Source organism: Halichoerus grypus, chromosome 3, assembly GCF_964656455.1.
Source record: "Halichoerus grypus chromosome 3, mHalGry1.hap1.1, whole genome shotgun sequence".
Classification (NCBI taxonomy): Eukaryota; Metazoa; Chordata; class Mammalia; order Carnivora; family Phocidae; genus Halichoerus; species Halichoerus grypus.
The window spans coordinates 70,946,365-70,964,471 of record NC_135714.1 but is presented as its reverse complement, the minus strand read 5'-3'; the positions used below and the strand labels follow the sequence as shown (position 1 = coordinate 70,964,471).

General features: G+C 41.8%; 1 protein-coding gene across 1 annotated transcript in view; it reads right to left on the bottom strand.

The window, feature by feature from the left end:
* Positions 1 to 11,681, bottom strand: part of PKD2 (polycystin 2, transient receptor potential cation channel) — a 54,423-nt gene extending 42,742 nt beyond the window's left edge. Inside the window, exons 1-2 of the mRNA XM_078068940.1 lie at positions 10,998 to 11,681; positions 3,478 to 3,591 (exon numbers count right to left, since the gene is read on the bottom strand). Of these exons, the coding sequence (XP_077925066.1) occupies positions 3,478 to 3,591; positions 10,998 to 11,598 (715 nt within the window). The 5' untranslated portion in view covers positions 11,599 to 11,681. The remainder of the gene's footprint in view (positions 1 to 3,477; positions 3,592 to 10,997) is intronic.
* Between the last annotated feature and the right edge of the window lie 6,426 nt (positions 11,682 to 18,107).

Here is an 18,107-nt window from a genome sequence, read left to right as displayed (position 1 = left end):
CCTGCTGAGCAGGGAGCCCGACGCGGGGCTCGATCCCAGGACCCTGGGATCATGACCTGAGCCGAAGGCAGACGCTTAATGACGGAGCCACCCAGTCGTTATTTCCTATTTATTATCCTTATTATTCTATTATCCTTATTATCCTATTTCTTGAACATTCTGAGCTAGATGATAATATAATTCAGTGAACTCAGAGAACTTTGACTAATGGATGATGTTGTTAGACCAATCTTTTTTGATTTATTAATTAATCAGGATAAGGACATGGATGATATCAACTCTGTTGATCCAGTGAAGCCAAGAGGAACAACTGATACATAAGATGAATGAATCTAGATCCAAAAAAATTTCAACAGATGGACTGAATGAGATGAAATTTAACACAGCTGAAAGGGAAGTCCGCTACTATGTTCCAGGAAAAAGTGTTCATATACTAGTTGGGGGACGCAGTGCTTTATAGTTTCTGGTGAAGAGACTGAGGAATCATTTATGTGCAGAATCAGGTGATGGGAGGAGGCATGAACCACAGCTGTGTATCTGACTGAGGACACCTACGGCATCCCTTTCCCCCTCTTTCATTATGAGGCTCCTACTGTGCCTTCAAAGGGACCTGATAAACAGAACATGTGCTGGAGGGAGTTTCTATCACATGGGTACTCAAATGCATGTCTCCAATCACATGATCAACAGTTAAAGGAACCAGAAAGGTTTAACCTAGAGAAGACTTAAGGGAGACTGAATGTCTGTCTCCAAACTTCTGATGGGCTAAATTGGAGAAGAACATGGAAAAGGTACTTGGTATAGGTGGGCTTGGAGGGGAGAGCTAGGAGAGGAAATTTGATAGGTTAGACTTGGCTTCATATAAGGGAGAACTTTCTAACATAGCCATAGAGAAACAAAATGAACTATTTCAAAGAAGTAAGTCCTTGGGCGCCTGAGTGGCTCAGTCAGTTAAGCGTCTGCCTTCGGCTCAGGTCATGATCCCAGGGTCCTGGGATCAAGTCCCACATCGGGCTCCCTGCTCAGCGGGAAGCCTGCTTCTCCCTCTCCCACTCCCCCTGCTTGTGGTGTTCCCTCTCTCACTGTGTGTCTCTCTCTGTCAAAAAAATAAATAAAATCTTAAAAAAAAAAAAAAAAAAAAGAAGTAAGTCCTTTAATCTGGAACTCTTGCTCAATCAGACACAAGAGGACTGACCATTTGAGAGGGATGCTGCAGGGGGAATTTTAGCATTCAGTGGAGGTTTGATCATATGGTTGCTAAGATCCCTTCCTAGCCAGAGATTCTATAGTACTCTGAAAATAAAACTTGGCCTATATAAAATATGCAGCTACTGATATAAGAAAAAAGTGATTAGTGTGAAAAAGAACAAAAAGCATTAAACTCCAAAATAAACAAGAAAACACTAATTATATGACTTAAGTAAGGCATGTTTCCTAGAACTCTAGCTATTCAGTTTATTTATCTGGCCTAGTTCCCAAACTTGTCAGTGCATCAGAACACTCACTTCCCTGGGCCACCTCTGGAAGGCTCAGATTTAGCAGATCTGGGCAAACTGTAATTTTTAAAAAATTCTCTTGGTGATTCTGATGCTCAAGCAATTTGGGGGGCCACTGAAAACCTAAACGTACTTATAGGGGTACTTATATTTTGCATAAGAAATATATGCGTATGTATGTGTCTGTGTCATGCCTGAAAAAATCTTAATAATGATTCTAATCAATCTGTTAATATTTAAGGCCAGTGTAGTTTAATATTTAAGCGCCTATGCAGGGAGCAAACTCTACTTCAGTATTCTAAGCTCTAACAGCTTAGAACATAAAAATTAAAAATATCACATCTCTGGCTTTACAACTTTTAATATAATGAATAGATCTTTTCTACTTTTTCAGCATTTCTATCTTAGATAGAATGTTGTAAAAAGTAATGACATTCCCTCCTAAACAAATAACAGAAAAAAATCAAGAAAATGGATATTATTCACACATATATACATTCTAGCTTAAATAACTTCTTTTTTTCTCAAGTTCCCATGTGGATTGGCAAAGTCTCAGAAAATGCAAAAAGTCATCATTCCCTGTTAAAGCTCATTAAGAACTTACTAGTATTAATAAAAAACTGTGTGTGGGGATAGTAAACAAATCAATATTCAATTTCTTAAAATTATAAATATTGAAACTTAAGTGTTTCCTCAATCCTTTATGTTCAACTTCAAGTTTAAAAAAATTTTTTTAATAAATCTAATAAATTTTAAAAATGTTTTTAAGGAAGCTTTTTGTACCTAGTCAATTAAATTCAAGGTGGTCAATTTTAATGTAATAAGAATGGCCTTATTAAATCATTGATAAATTTTGATTCTCTCCATAAACAAAGAAGGGGACTCTTTTTAAGATTGGTGTTAATTTTTTAAGCCTTTCTAAGTGTACACTATATGAAGGAAGTCCTTTCCCAGGAGTATGGTAAGAGGTCCTGGTTGTCATAAAGCTGCTTCCTTGTCTGTTCTCATAAAGACCTTTAGAGAGAACAGGACAGAACTCCCATCATCCAATACCCTTTGAATCAGAACATCAATCCATTGTCTAAGACTTTCTGGACTTCAAAGCAAATGGTTTCTAAGACTTGTCCTGGCTAAGGCTTGAGTCCCCTCCCCTCCCAGGGGATGCATATACATACTGAAAGAAGAGAGGAAGAAGAAAGAGATGAGTCTGCCATAAGTTTCCTGTAGAGTACAAGGCTGGTGATTACTGAAGATTTGGAAGACATTATGAATTAGAATGAAGGAACCCACACAGGAAACACATCCAGATCCAAAAGAATGGGACTTTTATATATATATCCATAAAAGCAATATTAGGAGACATTATTTGTATTTCCTGAACGTTAAACTTTGAACGTCATTTTGCTGAAAATAATTCCTACATTAAACTTCACGTTAATTGATGTAAAAATAGTGACAGTGTATTTATCAGGAAATCTTTTTTTTCTTAAAGATTTTATTTATTTATTTGACAGAGAGAGACACAGCGAGAGAGGGAACACAAGCAGGGGGAATGGGAGAGGGAGAAGCAGGTTTCCCGCCGAGCAGAGAGCCCAATGTGGGGCTCAATCTTAGGACCCCGGGATCATGACCTGAGTTGAAGGCAGACGCTTAACGACTGAGCTACCCAGGCGCCCCTTTATCAGGAAATCTAATAAAAAATCCTTTTACTTGGTTTCTTGATATTTGGCAGGTTGCCACATGCATCTCATAGTGAAAATGGTCATGGCTGACAATGAACTGGCCAATCAGATAACGCTGAATTTTAATCAATTTTTACCAGAGGAGAGAGGAAAGCTTTACCAAATTCTAAACTGAAACTGAAAACAGAGAGCTTCTGAATGAACCCCTCTGATGCATATACAATTCCTTTCAATTATGGTTTCGACAGGTCAAATATTTTCAAAACTTTTCCTTTAGTAGGAGGAAATGTTCTACTTACAAATGCACAAGACTATGAGAAAAAGGAGGTATGTGGCCAGCTCCCGTAAAACACTTTTAAGATACTTCTCTCGGTTAGTGTTGCTTTCTTCCATGAGTCTTGTTCCCCAGAGACCTTTAAAATAATAATGAAAAGTATGACATTTTATTTTTAAAAATCTCATGAATGGCAAAGAAGAAACATAAAATAAATAGTATAACCTTTAAGGGGGATTCTCCTGTATTTTTTTTTTTTTTTTAGCATGCTCTGAATGTAACTAAGAAATTGTTTTAGCAGGAGTGCCTTTTATTTAAGAATAGATCAGCCTCTACTGTCCCCCCAGATGTACAAAACACAAGGCGACAATCTGATCATTGTCTAAACTCCCAATCCCATCAGAAAATGTCTTAGTAAAAACTTAGAACAGGAAATGAGGGCACCCCAGAAGAACATATTAAATAACTGTGCACACACACATCTGCTTTTCCTGTGTGGGGGAGGACACAACCTGGCAATTATCCTCTTACTAAACCTAGTTAGGACATGATGTAACTCTATGGCACATGACACCTTTTGGATCACTCCTGATGAAAAGAAAGCCTGGTTGGAGCATCATTTCACTATGGAAATATCCACTGGCACAAAATCTCGCTACTCGGTACCATCTCTCTCCTTTAAGAAACTCAATGCTGACTGACTACTCTAAACATGCTTAGCTTAACAGATTTGAAAAACGCTAATTAACATATCATCTTTAAGTTAAAAGCAACAATCATCCAACTTCTTTCTCTCTTTGGAGAAAGAATAAAATCAGCAGCCATGTTCCATATTTTAGCAGATGGAAAAAGCGTTGGGCTGGCTGAGCGGGGATGACATAACCCTCCGCGGGCTTGCTGGAGGCAGTGACCACAGTTTTGGACTCGCTCAGCAGACAGACATGGTGGCCATCCAAAACCCCCATTAATGAACAGTGTGGTAAAATCACATTGCTGGCTACTTGGAAGAGCCTTCATGTTTGCCAAAAAGGACAAACTTCTCAATCCTTTCAGTTAGATTAGGTCGGCTGTGAATGGCAGCCAACCTGGCCCCGGCAGTCTGCCTCACACGTTTATTCCACAGACTTTAACGCCATCAATCACTGAAACTCACACAGCCACTTAAGCCACCATCAAGCCACACAGAGGACAGGGGAAAATGGCATCGTGGCTTTTACTTCACAGAAATGACTCCATCACCAGTGTTTATGTATTTTTTAAGTCTTATAATAATATATTAATACTACTCCTGAATTTGGGTATTTCGTTTCCTTTTCTTTTTTTTCTCCCAAATTTCCTTTAGGAAAATCAGCATCTGAATTCAAAGACACTGTGTTACATATCATAGGTTTCAGCATACGGAAAGTGGAGCATGACTTATGACCAGGTCTGCTTCTGCCAAGATCTGGTAGTTGTCAGGGAATTACTCATGCAGAAGAAATGCGGCAAGCAGAATGTTTGTTCGCTGAAACTCTATCATATTTAAAAATTATTACAAATTTAGATGACATGGAAAATTACAATCAGAATAACATAGAGGCAGCCAAGTATTAGGCTCAGTAGCCCTGGACGCAATCACACTATTTCTTTGGTTATATTTCTTTTGGAGACCAGGCCTAAAATACACACATAAGTGGAGATGACGAGTCTCTTTATCATCAGGAAAGATTGTTGTCTTGCCTCACTTAGTCAGTGATTTCACTCTTTCCCATGGTTTATAAACAATTATGCACTAAGGAGTAGTCATGGTTCTTAATATTTACAAATGGTATTGCTTGACCTATAAATAGAAAAACCAAACTCCCATCAAATTTTATTCAAGCTAAACGTGCAATGGTCTATGGCAATTTAATTCTAGCCCTCGAATGAAACATTTCAAGTAAAAAGAAACAAAGTTCCCTTATTTATATTTTTATATAATATACTTTATCCATTTCATTGACTTTCTAAATTATCTACTTCCTCAAATATTTATCACCTTCAAAATTTCATCCAATTTCCCCACTGGGTGCGTATGTAGGATCTGTCTTAGGACACGGGGACCTCTTTACATTCTGATGAGTGAGAAATGGCTATGTCCACAAATAGAAAAAATTGCTGTCCTATGGCTAACTACTTCCCATGTTTAGCAGAGCTGATGGAATAAGAATGGTTACAAAATGGCAGCATTCTTCAAAATCAACTGTTGTCTTTTCCCACAATTGTCCTCACCATGGAGGGAGTATATGCCCAGCATTTCAGGCACTCACACTGAGTACATAAAGTGTCTCCAGCTGTTAGGGAGAACATGATATGAGGGGGACACCAGACAATATCCAGCTTCTCTCATATTTAAGAGGGTGCTTGGTCAATGCCAGAGCCCAAAGCCGGAGTACTTCATCTAAACAGTGTATATTCCCATAGGCAGTGGTACTTATGAATATGAATGTAGAGGGACTCTGAAATGGATAATCTGAAACACAAAAGATGTCTCAAACATAAATAATTGTGAAAAATGCCATTTTTGCAACTATCTTATTCAAATACTTCCAAAACTATTTTGCAATACACAAAAAACATCACAGAGAGAATGATATAATGAAGTCCTATGTATCTCTTGCCCAGCTTCAACAATTATCAACTCAACAACAACCTTGATTCATCTAAACCCTCACCCACTCCTTCCCAATTTTGAAACTAATTCCAGCTATCGTATCATTTCATCCTGAATATTTCAGTTCCATGGTCAAAAGATTGCATGTGGATCATTTGCCTCATACCAACCCTGTCCCATCTGATGTACACTAAATCCCCATGACTCATTGATCATGACAAGGTGCAATGTGGAATTTCGGAGTCAGCTGTGATCAATTGAGGGCTCAGTCACATATGAACAGTGGGACCTTATCGAACATCATGAGCCTCCATTTCCTCAGCTGAAAATGGGATAAAAGTACCTCTTGGTGGGGTTGCTCTGGGAATTAGAAATATTATATGTAAAGCACATAAAGTACTTGAAAGAGACTTGTCTATAGCTCCAGAAACAGGTGCAACTCTGAAAAATGTCCTACTTCTGACCTCTAGTTGGTCTAAATTTCAGAACAGTGTAAACACCCAAATCCATACGAACTTCGATTTTACTGTGAATAGCCTAACCAAATTCTCATCGCATTTCTATCATGAAAGAATCCGGGGGTTTTGTGCTCAGACACATGTGGGCCTTGTTTAGGAAGACAAACACAATCCTTCCAAATATTTATTTGAATTGCAGGCCCAACTTTAAAAAGGGAAGTGACTTTTTACTACTATTGGCCCATTTAATATAGAATATTCAGTTGCTCCCTTATATGTTATTGACTCCTGACTCTTAAATTCTCAGTCGGCCCTCTCCTGAGGAACAGACAAGCAGGTGCCACAGCTAACAGCCAGTTCTACATGCATGTTCCACGGACAGTTAATACTAGCATGCCCCACACTGAGATTTTTTCTTTCTTTGTCTAGAAACCTACTTGCCCTGTATGGGTTAATGGTACCAAGCCAGAAACATGGGTTTCATCCTAGAACAGGCCCTTTTCTTAACCCTCACATGGAGCTGGTCCACAATTCTGATGCCTTCTGTCTGTCTCCAGTCCAGCTTCCTTCTAGCCCAGCGCACATGCCTTGGTTGCAGTCCATTGCTACCCCTGTCTCTCGGTTAGTCCTCTCCTGACCTATTCTCCCACCAACCAGCACTATCTGCCTCACTCCATTCTCTACATTCTTGCTAGAATCATCTTCAGATTGATATGTGACCGTATCAGCCCCCTTCTTGAAGCCTCCACGAGCTCTAACTTTTTAGAGGAAAAAGTACCAATAAGCTATAGGCTTGCGTGTTCTTACTTCTGCTACTTTTCCCTCCTTAAATTCTCCCCTCATCCTTCAAAATGTTAACTCAAGTTTCACTTCCTCTGACCTCCTCCCATACAGCTGGTCCTCTCTTCTTTGGGTCCCTCCAATCCCTGAGACCTCACATTGCAATTATTTACTTACATCTGTTTCCCCTACTAAGCTGAACTCCTTGAGAGTTGGGACCTTGTATTATTCATCTCTGTATCTCTAGTATCCACCACAAAGGAGACTCACAAATGTTTGCTGACTGCACAAATTCTGTTACTAGCATAACCTTAACCACATACCTCACAGTAGCAATGCTCCCTCAAAAAAATCCCCACAGCTACGGAAATACAAAATCTTGTTTGTTCAAAATTATAGTGCAAATAAAAAAAGAAAAGGAAGAAGTGATGGAGTGAGGTTTGGATTAAAAACAAAGGGAAAGTCACAATAGCCAAAAGGTGGAAACAACCCATGTGTTCGTCAACTGATGAATGGATAAACAAAATGTGTTGTAGACATACAATGGAATATTATCCATTTATCAAAGGGAATGAAATTTGGATACATGCTACAACATGGATAAACCTTGAAAAATTATGCTAAGTGAAATAAGCCAGACACTAAAGGACAAAACACTGTATGATTCCACTAATATGATGTACCTAGAGTAGAAAAAGTCACAGAGACAGAAAGAATAGAAGATACCAGGAGAAGGGGAACGTGGTAATGGGTAGAGTTTCTGTTTGAAATGATGAAAAGTTTCTGGAAATGGGCAGTGATGATACAAGTGAATGGGAGAGAAGGTAGCTATTTGTTAGAGCAGCCCAGCCCACCCTGACCAACACAGCCAGTACTTTAGGATTTCTCCAGGAAAACAAAACCCCGAAACCCCAAGCATAGATGTTTAAAATAACAGGAGATGACTTTACCACGTTGATACATCCATAGAACACATTCAATTCTGGAAATTCAGAAAATTTGATAACTCATGTAAAGTGTCAAATTTTATTTTTGCACTAAAAAGAGTTTGCTAAGAAAAAAGCAAACAAGATTATTGGGGATATCTTTAAGTTTGAGGGCAGTCTTTACATCTTTCGGCCATCCTTCACTTTGGTCCAGACCTTCACCACTTCTTCACTGGCTGCCTGCTACATGGTCCTTCTGCCTCTCTGCCTCCCTGCCTCCCTGTGCAAGCTTTTCTGCACAGCACACTGCCTACCGATACTCCCTTTCGGCATGTTTCTGGTCCTGTTAACAACTTGCAACTGCTTCCTAATATTTAGGGATAAATTCTCAGTTCCTTGGTTGGACACATGTTTCCCACAACCAAACCTCAAACATTTCTTCTTTACCATCTTACTCCTGCTAAGGAGATAGATCTATCTACTGTACAAAAAGCAAAAAGGACCATTTGTTGTCCATCTTGGATTCATGCCATTAAAGAACATCACAGAGTATGTGGAAGCTAGAAAAGACTCTGGAGATTAGGTTCAACTCCTCCGTTTTATAAATGAGGAACAGAGGCTCGGGGAATCTTAGTGAGTTGTACAAAATCACGAAGGCAGGAGACCTCCATGGAAGCTCCTGACCACTGCAAGCTTGAGTAATCTTTCCTACCTTTAGAAATTGCAAGTTACTTCTTGTTCTGATCCTAGGGTACTACTTACATAATGCATGTAAGATTTTTGTCATTGGTATCCCATGAGGGAAAAAAATCACAACTCATTCATGGTTATTTATTTTACTTTTCTTGGTTTCTATCCATAGGAAAATGGTGATGGTGCTATTTTACCTCTTTTTTTTTGTTGGCAGTGGTGGGGGAGCACCTAGTTCAGTACTAATTTCATAGGAGGTGCTAATTACTCAACAAATGTCACTTATTTAATAAGCAATATGTATGTTTAATTTTTAATATATTTAATAAAATAAAATTTATTCTAAAATTTCCTAAGATTAACATTTTCCTGCGTCTCTTGCCCTACTAATTAGACCATTGATAAAGTTTGACTAGAAGTTCCCTATGAGCCTATACTTTGTAAATTTTTTTGAGAAAAAATTTTTGAAGAACTACACTTGTATATAAACTCATATAAGGATATATATTTCATTTCATTATATTCCATTATTGAGTTTATTCAAAGGAGGTTAAAGGATCATGATTTATTATTATTCACTAACTTGCAAAAAACTTCTCTTACTTCAGTGAATATTTTTTAAAGCACACTTAAAACAATGTAAAATAATTTGTTTGGATACAGTTTTGAACCTTAAAAAGCTTTACTAACTTACTCACATAGGTTGTTCAAAAAGGGTCTTTTGTTCCCCACCATGACATGAATCAAAGTAACAGCGTAAGCCCTTACATAAAAGAAGTACAAAAGTGCACACCATTGAAAATTTATGAATCAATTTATATTTATGAAGCACTCACAACATGTCAGAGACATGCTAAGCATTTCACATGTTTCATCTCATTCAATTCTCCCCATTCAAGAACAAAGTATTATGATTATCTCTTTTTAAGAAAACCAAAAATTGGGGATCAGGGAGATAAAGCAATTTGCCACTGTGTGGTAGAACTGGAATTTGGGTGTAGGGCTGACTTGGTCTTAATCACATTGCTATAAAAACAGCTGGATTTTTTGTACAAGATTTGCAAAACTGACAGGGAAGAGTAGGGAAGGGAAACTTTCAAAAGAATGGAGAATGGAAACTCTTTAAAAAGCGGAGATTAAAATAATTTGAATGTGAGAGCAAATGCAACTCTTTTCCAAGGATGCCTCTGACAAAACCTCGCAAAACAGGATCCTCTCTGCTCCTGGAAAATCTGGGTCCTCTAAATAGGCACTGGCAGATTTGAAAATTCCTTTCCTGCCTCTGGAAAGTTGGGTGCACTGAACTCGGACACATGTACACACACAGCTGGTATCCGGTGACTTCACTGTTTTGTTGGAATTTCAAAGGACATTAAGTTAGCTATTTAAAACCATACTACCAAGTTTTTTAAACAATGTAACTTTTTCTTTGCTTTGCAGTTGTTTTAGAAAAACGCCTAGATTAGAAATGGCTAAATAACTGCCTTCATAGACATTATTTTATTCTATCTGTGGTGTTCTCAACAGCTCGCTCTCCCCAAAACCACCACACACATCACCAAAACAACATCCGTGACAACTCAGTGACACTTCCCCCACAACTTGGATAACACTACAGTTACCCTTTCCAGAATGGAATGAGGGGTAAGAGGGCATCCAGACCAACGGAAGACCCGATATACAGGCGCAACCACCTTCAGCTGTATTCGAATATTTTTTCTTTTTTTCCCCTACAAGAAAAAAAATCTTCAGAGGTACCCTTTCATTCTAATACGGCTTTCACTTATATACAGAGGTAAAAATATGCTGACCCATCTCCTTCCGTTAGAAGAAGGAGCTATCCCATAAATTTGCACCAACAAGGGCGCAGTGGAATTCCGCATGGGTACCGGAAGTAGAGCACAATTAGCAGAATGGGGTACGCGCTTCCAAGGGAGGCGGGGACACAGGAAGGATGCGAGGGGGAGCCCCGGAAAGCTGCCCACAGCGGGCGATGGCTCCGGCCGGCGCCCGCAGCTCTGGTTTGTGCCATCAGCCGCTGCGGGTCGCGCGCTCTTACCTCGCAGCCCACGAACCAGCCTCTCGGCCCAGGCCACTCGGGGCGGCTGCCCGTCCAGGGGGAGGTGGCGATGCAGCGGGTCCCCGCCGCCGGCCGGGCTGGGACTCGGCGGGCCCTGGTCCTCTCGCCGGCGCCGCCTCCCGCTCGGGTGGCCAGTGCCGTGGTAACCCCCCAGCCCCCGGCCCCGGGAGCCCACGGAGCTCACGGCGGAGGAGGCGGCCGACCTCCGGCTGCCCGGGCGCCACTCCACGTCCATCTCCACCACCATTCCTCCTTCCTCTCCTTCCACCTCCTCTTCCTCCTCCTCCTCCTCGGCCTCGAAGCCTGGGTTGTCACGGCTCCAAGCCTGCCGCGAGCACGACGAGAGCGGAGGAGAGGGGGAGGCTGAGGCTCCGGCCGGGGGGTCCCGCGCGGCCGCCTGCCGGATACGCTCCATCTCGATCTCCAGGCCCCTCTGCTCGCGGAGGCCGCCTGGAGCCCCGAGGCCGGCGCCCACGGCCGCGCCGCCCGCCATCAGCCGGCCGGGGCCGGCCGCTCGGGACGCGGGCGACCGCTTCGGGGCCCCGGGCTGCTGCGGCTGCACGCGGCTCGAGTTCACCATCGCGGTCACTGGCGCCCCGCGCGCCTTCGCCCCTCGCCGCGCTCGGCGCAGCGCGCTGCAGGAGCCATGTTCTTTTCTTCCCGGGGCCCGCCGCCTCCTGCTCCCCGCCCCCGACCTCCCGGCGGTCCCGCGTCCCTCGCCCGCCCCCTCGGCCCGCCTCCCCCTCGCCTAGCCTCGCCTCGCCCAGCCGCCGCGGCGCGCTGCAGGGGGAGGTGCGAGGAAGCCGCCCCTGCGGACCGCGCGGTCTGTGAGCGGCGCCCAGACTCGTGTTCCAAGTGGAGCGGGAGCCCGGGAGCGGGCGCCCACGTTCCATTCGGGTGGAGGGGCTCCGGCAGGGAGGGGTTCGCTGCCCCGCCCGCTCGCCTGCGGGGAAGGGGCTTGTGGAGCTGTCACTGCCTGCGTGACCCCGACATAATGCTTGGGTCCCTGTTCACCGCCAGCCCCTTCTGCCTCTCCCAAAGTGCAGAGAGAGAAAGAGAGAGAAAACCATTTTGTGGGATGGTGTGTACTAGCGAAATCCAGCCTGCGCCGGTCTGCAGCAGGGGCAAAGAAATCTTAACTTCGTTTGAAAACTACCAACAAACTACTAATGCTGACTTCCTTGGCCTTTGGCGGCCCCCTTGTTCCCGCTTCTGCTGCTTTTTGGATGGTTTCTTCAACCTCTGGTCGGCTCCTCTCTCCACACATTGTGGGGACCCCAAAGATTCCGTCCTGGAACGTTCAGATCGCTGGTGCTCTGAGCTCGAGCTCATCCCCTCCCGCCCCCCGCTGTCAGCTCAGACTCTGGCTTCCGAGTCACAATCCCACGTCAGCCCCGGGGCCAGAACTTTATTCCCACTCTACGGTGAGCTCATCCAACTGGAGGATCTGCAATTGTCTCAGACTTAACCTATCCCAAATTAAATATCCATTCTCCTCCTCTTTTAAGCCTGCGTCACCTCCTGTTCCCCCAGTTGAAATTTGAGGCATGGCTGTCCTCCTTACTTGTCAAGATATGCTTCTCCGTGATACCCTCATCTGTCTGCTCTTCTCCTCCTACACCTCATCTCCCCAAATCTTGTTCCTTTTGCCCCACAAATCTCTCTGATAGGACCTCCGTTTCTCATCCCTGTTGTCAGTGATTTCGCCCAGGGCCCTTGGTCTATGTTTGGTTTTATTCCTCACTGGGACAACTAACCTGTCAATTCCATCTCCATCCGCCACTCCAGGGTCCACGCGTTCCCAAATTGTATTCAGAACCAAAACTGCTCCTGTCACATTGATGCTTAGATACCTCTGGGGGCTTCCTACAACTTAAAACATAAAATTTAATTTCCTTAGGTTAGGTTAGTACATTTTCTTTATCTGCCCTTGTATTTATTTGTTTGCTAGGGCTGCCATAATGAAGTACCACAGATTGCGTGGCTTAAACAACAGCAATTTATTTTTTCACAATTCTAGAGGTTGAAAGTCAGATCAAGATGTTGGCAGGATTGGCTTCTCCTGAGGTCTCCTTCCTTGGCTGGTAGATGGTGGTTTTCCGCTAGTGTCTTCACATGGTGGTCTCTTTGTAGGTGTCTGTGTCCTAATCTCTTCTCATCAGGACACCCGTCACATTGGATTAGGGCCTATTCTAGTGACCTCACTTTAATTTAATTACCTTAAAAAACAAAACAAAACAACAACCCTGTCTCCAAATACTGTCACATTCTGTGTTGTTGGAGATTAGGACTTCAACATATGAATTTTTGAGGGGGACACAATGTGCCCATAATATCCTGATTTTATTCAGGTAATCATGGCCACCTATCATCAATTCTACAGTTTACCTTGTTACTTACCTGTATCCTTTTCCTAACTTTGAGTTTCTTAAAGACAGGGTGTGTTTTTCTTATCTACTACCTCAGCCCAAATTCCACTTAGAATTCTTATTAATTAAAGCTCTCAAACATCTGTTTTCTTTATGCCAGTCAATTTCTCACGAATTTATTGTCTAAAAACTATGAAAACTGCCTGCCTTGGTCATTTGTTTAGGCCTCAATTTCATTATTAGGCCTCTGTGTGCACATAAGAAAACTTTGGGGTTTTTTCCCCCTTTTTAATCTGTCTTGTGTAAATTGAGTTCTAAGTTCAGCTGGAAGACCTTGAAGGGTAGAGGAACAACTTCACTTCCCTACAATACTAAATTATATTCTCCCATCTGTTGTTATTTAGACTTAAGGTATATTATCTCACCAATGAGATAACTCCCTGCAGTTATGTCCCAAGAGTATTTTGTTTTATCTTGTATGTTCTATTAAAATAATAATGTTACTTACATTGTGCATAGTGAAAGCACAGAACTTGAACCCAATAAATAAATAGTAATTGAATTAATTCTATTATTCCTTGGTATTATTGTTTTTCCATTCAGTATTCTCTTCCTTATATCTCTGGACTATAGACTTGCTAGCAAAAAAAAAAAGTAAGAAAAAAGAAATGGATAAACTAAGGAGTAATCTGCTGTGTTCTAAACCTTGAGCTGTGGAAAATCAAAACATCCTTGGGGAACAAATATTACAAAACTGAAAATAACACTTTGAACAGTGACTTAATAATGGTTTAATGTGGGGGAAGCTTGGGAGGCTCAGTCAGTCAAACATCTGCCTTCAGCTCAGGTCATGATCTCCGGGTCCTAAGATCGAGCCCCGAGTTACTGGGCGGGGAGTCTGCTTCTCCCTCTCCCTCTGCCCCACCCTCCTGCTCGTGTTCTCTCTCTCTCTCAGATAAATAAATAAAATCTTTAAAAAAAAAATAGTTTCCTGTGTGCATAAGCTATTCCAAGGCCCTTGCACCTCAGAGGAGAAATGGTAGCATGTGAAGGTTAAAAAGGGCTCTACATGAAGAATTAGGAAACCCCAGTCTTAACCAAAGCTCTAATGGTATGATTATGACGCCTGACTAGGCTCATGCAGTCCCTCAACAATTCCACAGGGAATGAAGACTCCTTAAGGGCTGGGCTTTTTGCCTGTTGCACTGATTGTGTTCTTTCATAGTGTTGTGTCCAGCACATAGCAGGTGCTCAAGAAGTATTTGTTGTAGAATCCTCTGTGCTAGGTGGTGAGTGTCTGACCTTAAGAAGCTCATAATCCAAAAATTAAAAAAAAAAAAAAAAGTAGAAGCTCATAATCCAGTTGTGACACTAAACAAAAACCACATAAGTTATTGTAATAGATGGAAATATTTAACATAATTAAGATAGAAGAGCATGGGGAACCTGGGTGGCTCAGTCAGTTAAGCATCTGACTCTTAAGCTCAGGTTATGATCTCAGGGTTTTTTTCTATAGCTTTCTCAGCTTTAAAGTTCCTATCTCTGGTGATAAGGATATCTTTGTACTTCTTAGTACAGGAAGGGTACCTTTCATATGGGAAATTGATTTCTTGCTGGAGGGGAATGGAGGTGGTTCTGAGTATCCTTATACCAACTGTTTCTTAAGTAACTTTTATTTAAAATAACCAGTATGCTGAAGTGCACTTTTTGAGGTGGCTTGCCCTTGGCCCCTATGGCATCAAGTCAGTATGAAGTCTTTCAACACAAGAAGGGGTTGAGGAGAGAAACTACTCAGGCTGGCACGGGAGAAGGTAGGGCTAGATCATGGAAGGCCTGAGATGCATGTTAAAGAGTATAGCCTTTATTTAATAATAATAATAATAATAATAATAATAATATACTTTCTTTGTCAATGATTTAAAACAAAATCTGAAGCATTCTTTTTAAGACTATACCATTATCCCCAAAAGAATTTGGACTGACCAAAAATGTGTCCACACATACATAATTCAGAATTAAATGTGTGCTTACCCAAAATTTTAATTACAAATCTTCACAAGTAATGTGATTTTTAAAAAATTCAGAGAAACATTTTTGTAACATTATGTGGATAGTATTTAATGCACCGCATCCTAAATCTTACATTCCAAGAATTTCACTACCAGTGTCAATCTTAGTTTTCATAAACCCATCACCAGCCACGCAATATATTTCCTGTTCAAATACCTAGTCATTCTTTCTGGCTTCCTAATGTTCTCTCTTGTGCTTTTACCTTGGCATGTTTTCCCCCTTGGGAGTGCCTCGCTTTTCCTCAAGTAGGCCTTGAAGCTGTAAATTTCTCTCCCTTCCCACAGAATTCCTTCCTTTAATATTCATCTTACAAACCCATTTCTCATAAGAAGTGTTCTCTTATTAAATAAATGAGATGCAAAATTCATATTCTTCTCCACCTGGTTGCCATAATCCTATGGCCATATTGCAAGTTTCGATAATCTACAGGCCTGAAATCCTGTGTGGGATGGATAACATAGCTGGATGCTATTTGGTTTTATTTCATCTGTGTGGTAAGTTCTTCTGGAACATGCTACATAAACCCCACCTCTTTGTCTCAGTGCCATGGTGGATACTCAGACAAGCCCTTCAAAAGGCAGCTTAAAAACAGTCCAGTCTGATTTAATACTTAGTATTCGCCACGCTTCTGGCTTCTGTATTATTAGACTTGCCTGTTTGTTTCCTGTTTTGCTTTTATTTTCCCATGTGAACAGATGAAGCAGACACAAGCAGAAGGACCCATTGGTCCTGCAGAATCCACCTTCCAAAGGAAATCCAAAAGGGCTCTCTGGCTTATGTGGTGTTGCTTAGCAACCCACCCAAACAAACATGTTTCCTTCTCGATTTTTTCCCAGTCCTTATTTATTCAAGAACATTGGAGAATAAATTTTTACCACTTGACATCTGAAATCATTAGAAAAAGATTTGGTGTTTTGGGCTTTATAAGAACTGCTAACCATACTAAAATTTTTACTTGTTTTTATTTCTCAATTTACTGCACTAATAATGCAAGGCTAGGATTTGTGGTATTCTACCTTATGTCTAGAATTTGGTTTGGATGTGTCCCTGCCTCTGTGGGAGTTACCTGGGCACCGTTGTTGGCTGGCATGTGATTCTGATGACCTAACCTCTGTATCTCAGTTTCCTTCTGGGAATAATGTGGCTAAATATCTACCTTACAAATTCCCACAGAATTTTGGCTGAATACATAATGAGGGAATATTAACAAATTCATCAAACACTTACAGAGTGTCCACTAGACACCAGGCTCCATGTTGGATTCCAGCGGGGCAAGAGTAAGACATAATTCCTACCTGCAAGGGGATCAAATCCTCTAAGTCATCCCCAAGCCCTCTTCTACACCTCCTAAAGACTTAGAATCTTTCTAGACTCAGGCATCATCTCCTTCTGGAAACTTACTTAGCCACGATCTTGGCCCCTAGCTTGAATTTACTTGCCCCTCTACCCTGTCAAATTTTATCACATTTATCTTTTTGTTCAAAAAGACTTATGTATTGGGCGCCTGGGTGGCTCAGTTGGTTAAGCGACTGCCTTCGGCTCAGGTCATGATCCTGGAGTCCCTGGATCGAGTCCCGCATCGGGCTCCCTGCTCGGCAGGGAGCCTGCTTCTCCCTCTGACCCTCCCCCCTCTCACGTGCTCTCTCTCTCTCATTCTCTCTGTCTCAAATAAATAAATAAATAAATAAATAAATAAAAAAAAAGACTTATGTATTTATTTGAGAGAGAAAGTGTTTGTGAGTGAGTGGGAGGAGGGGCAGAGGGGGAGAATCTTCAAGCAGACTCCCCACTGAGTGTAGAGCCCTATGAGGAGCTCGATCTCATGATCCATGAGATCATGACCTGAGCCAAAAGCAAGAGTTGGACGCTTAACCAACGGAGCCACCCAGGCACCCCAACATTTATCATTTCATATTAAAAATATCTGTTAACAGAGTTGTCCTCCTGAGTAGGATGTAAGGCAGAGACCCTGGCTTATTTGGTTTGTTGTTTAGCAGTTCTGTAACCATTCCCCTTTCTTGCCAAAACAATAATCAGATTTTCTTGGGGAACCCCCCCCATTCTGAGTCCCTGTGTGCCTCAGATGTGGCTACCACCACCACTAGTTCCCAAGTGATGAGTGTGGAACGCAGGCGTGGCCGACCAGAGCATCATGAACCCTTGGCTCCTGTGAGTGGTATTTACGAACAGGCATGGGATCTGGTTCTGTTCAATGGAAATCAGGACAGAACTTTTTTCAAGTTGTGGAAAAGAAAAGCTTTTCTTCCTGCTAGATTTGGAGTCAAAGGATGTAAGTCTAGACAAACTGGCAGCCAAAATGTTGATGCTCAGGGGGAAAAGGGAGCCAACAATATATATATAACGTGAGGACTGGAAGAATACCAAAATTGATCTGGTGGTAATGTTTGGGTGGCCATGCTATTCAAGAACATTGCGAAATACATTTTTATCATTTGACGTCTCCTGGTTTGGTCAATCGCAGATATGATATTTATCATCTATATCTTTATTCAAGTTCAAAAGAATTTTGAACAATGCAGGGCCAAGAACAGAGGGCTTTGGAATACTGCTCTTTACTAACTCAAATTTATTCACTAATTCCATTCGGATGGAGTTGTTCAAAAACTTTGAATCCAACTATATTTTCACT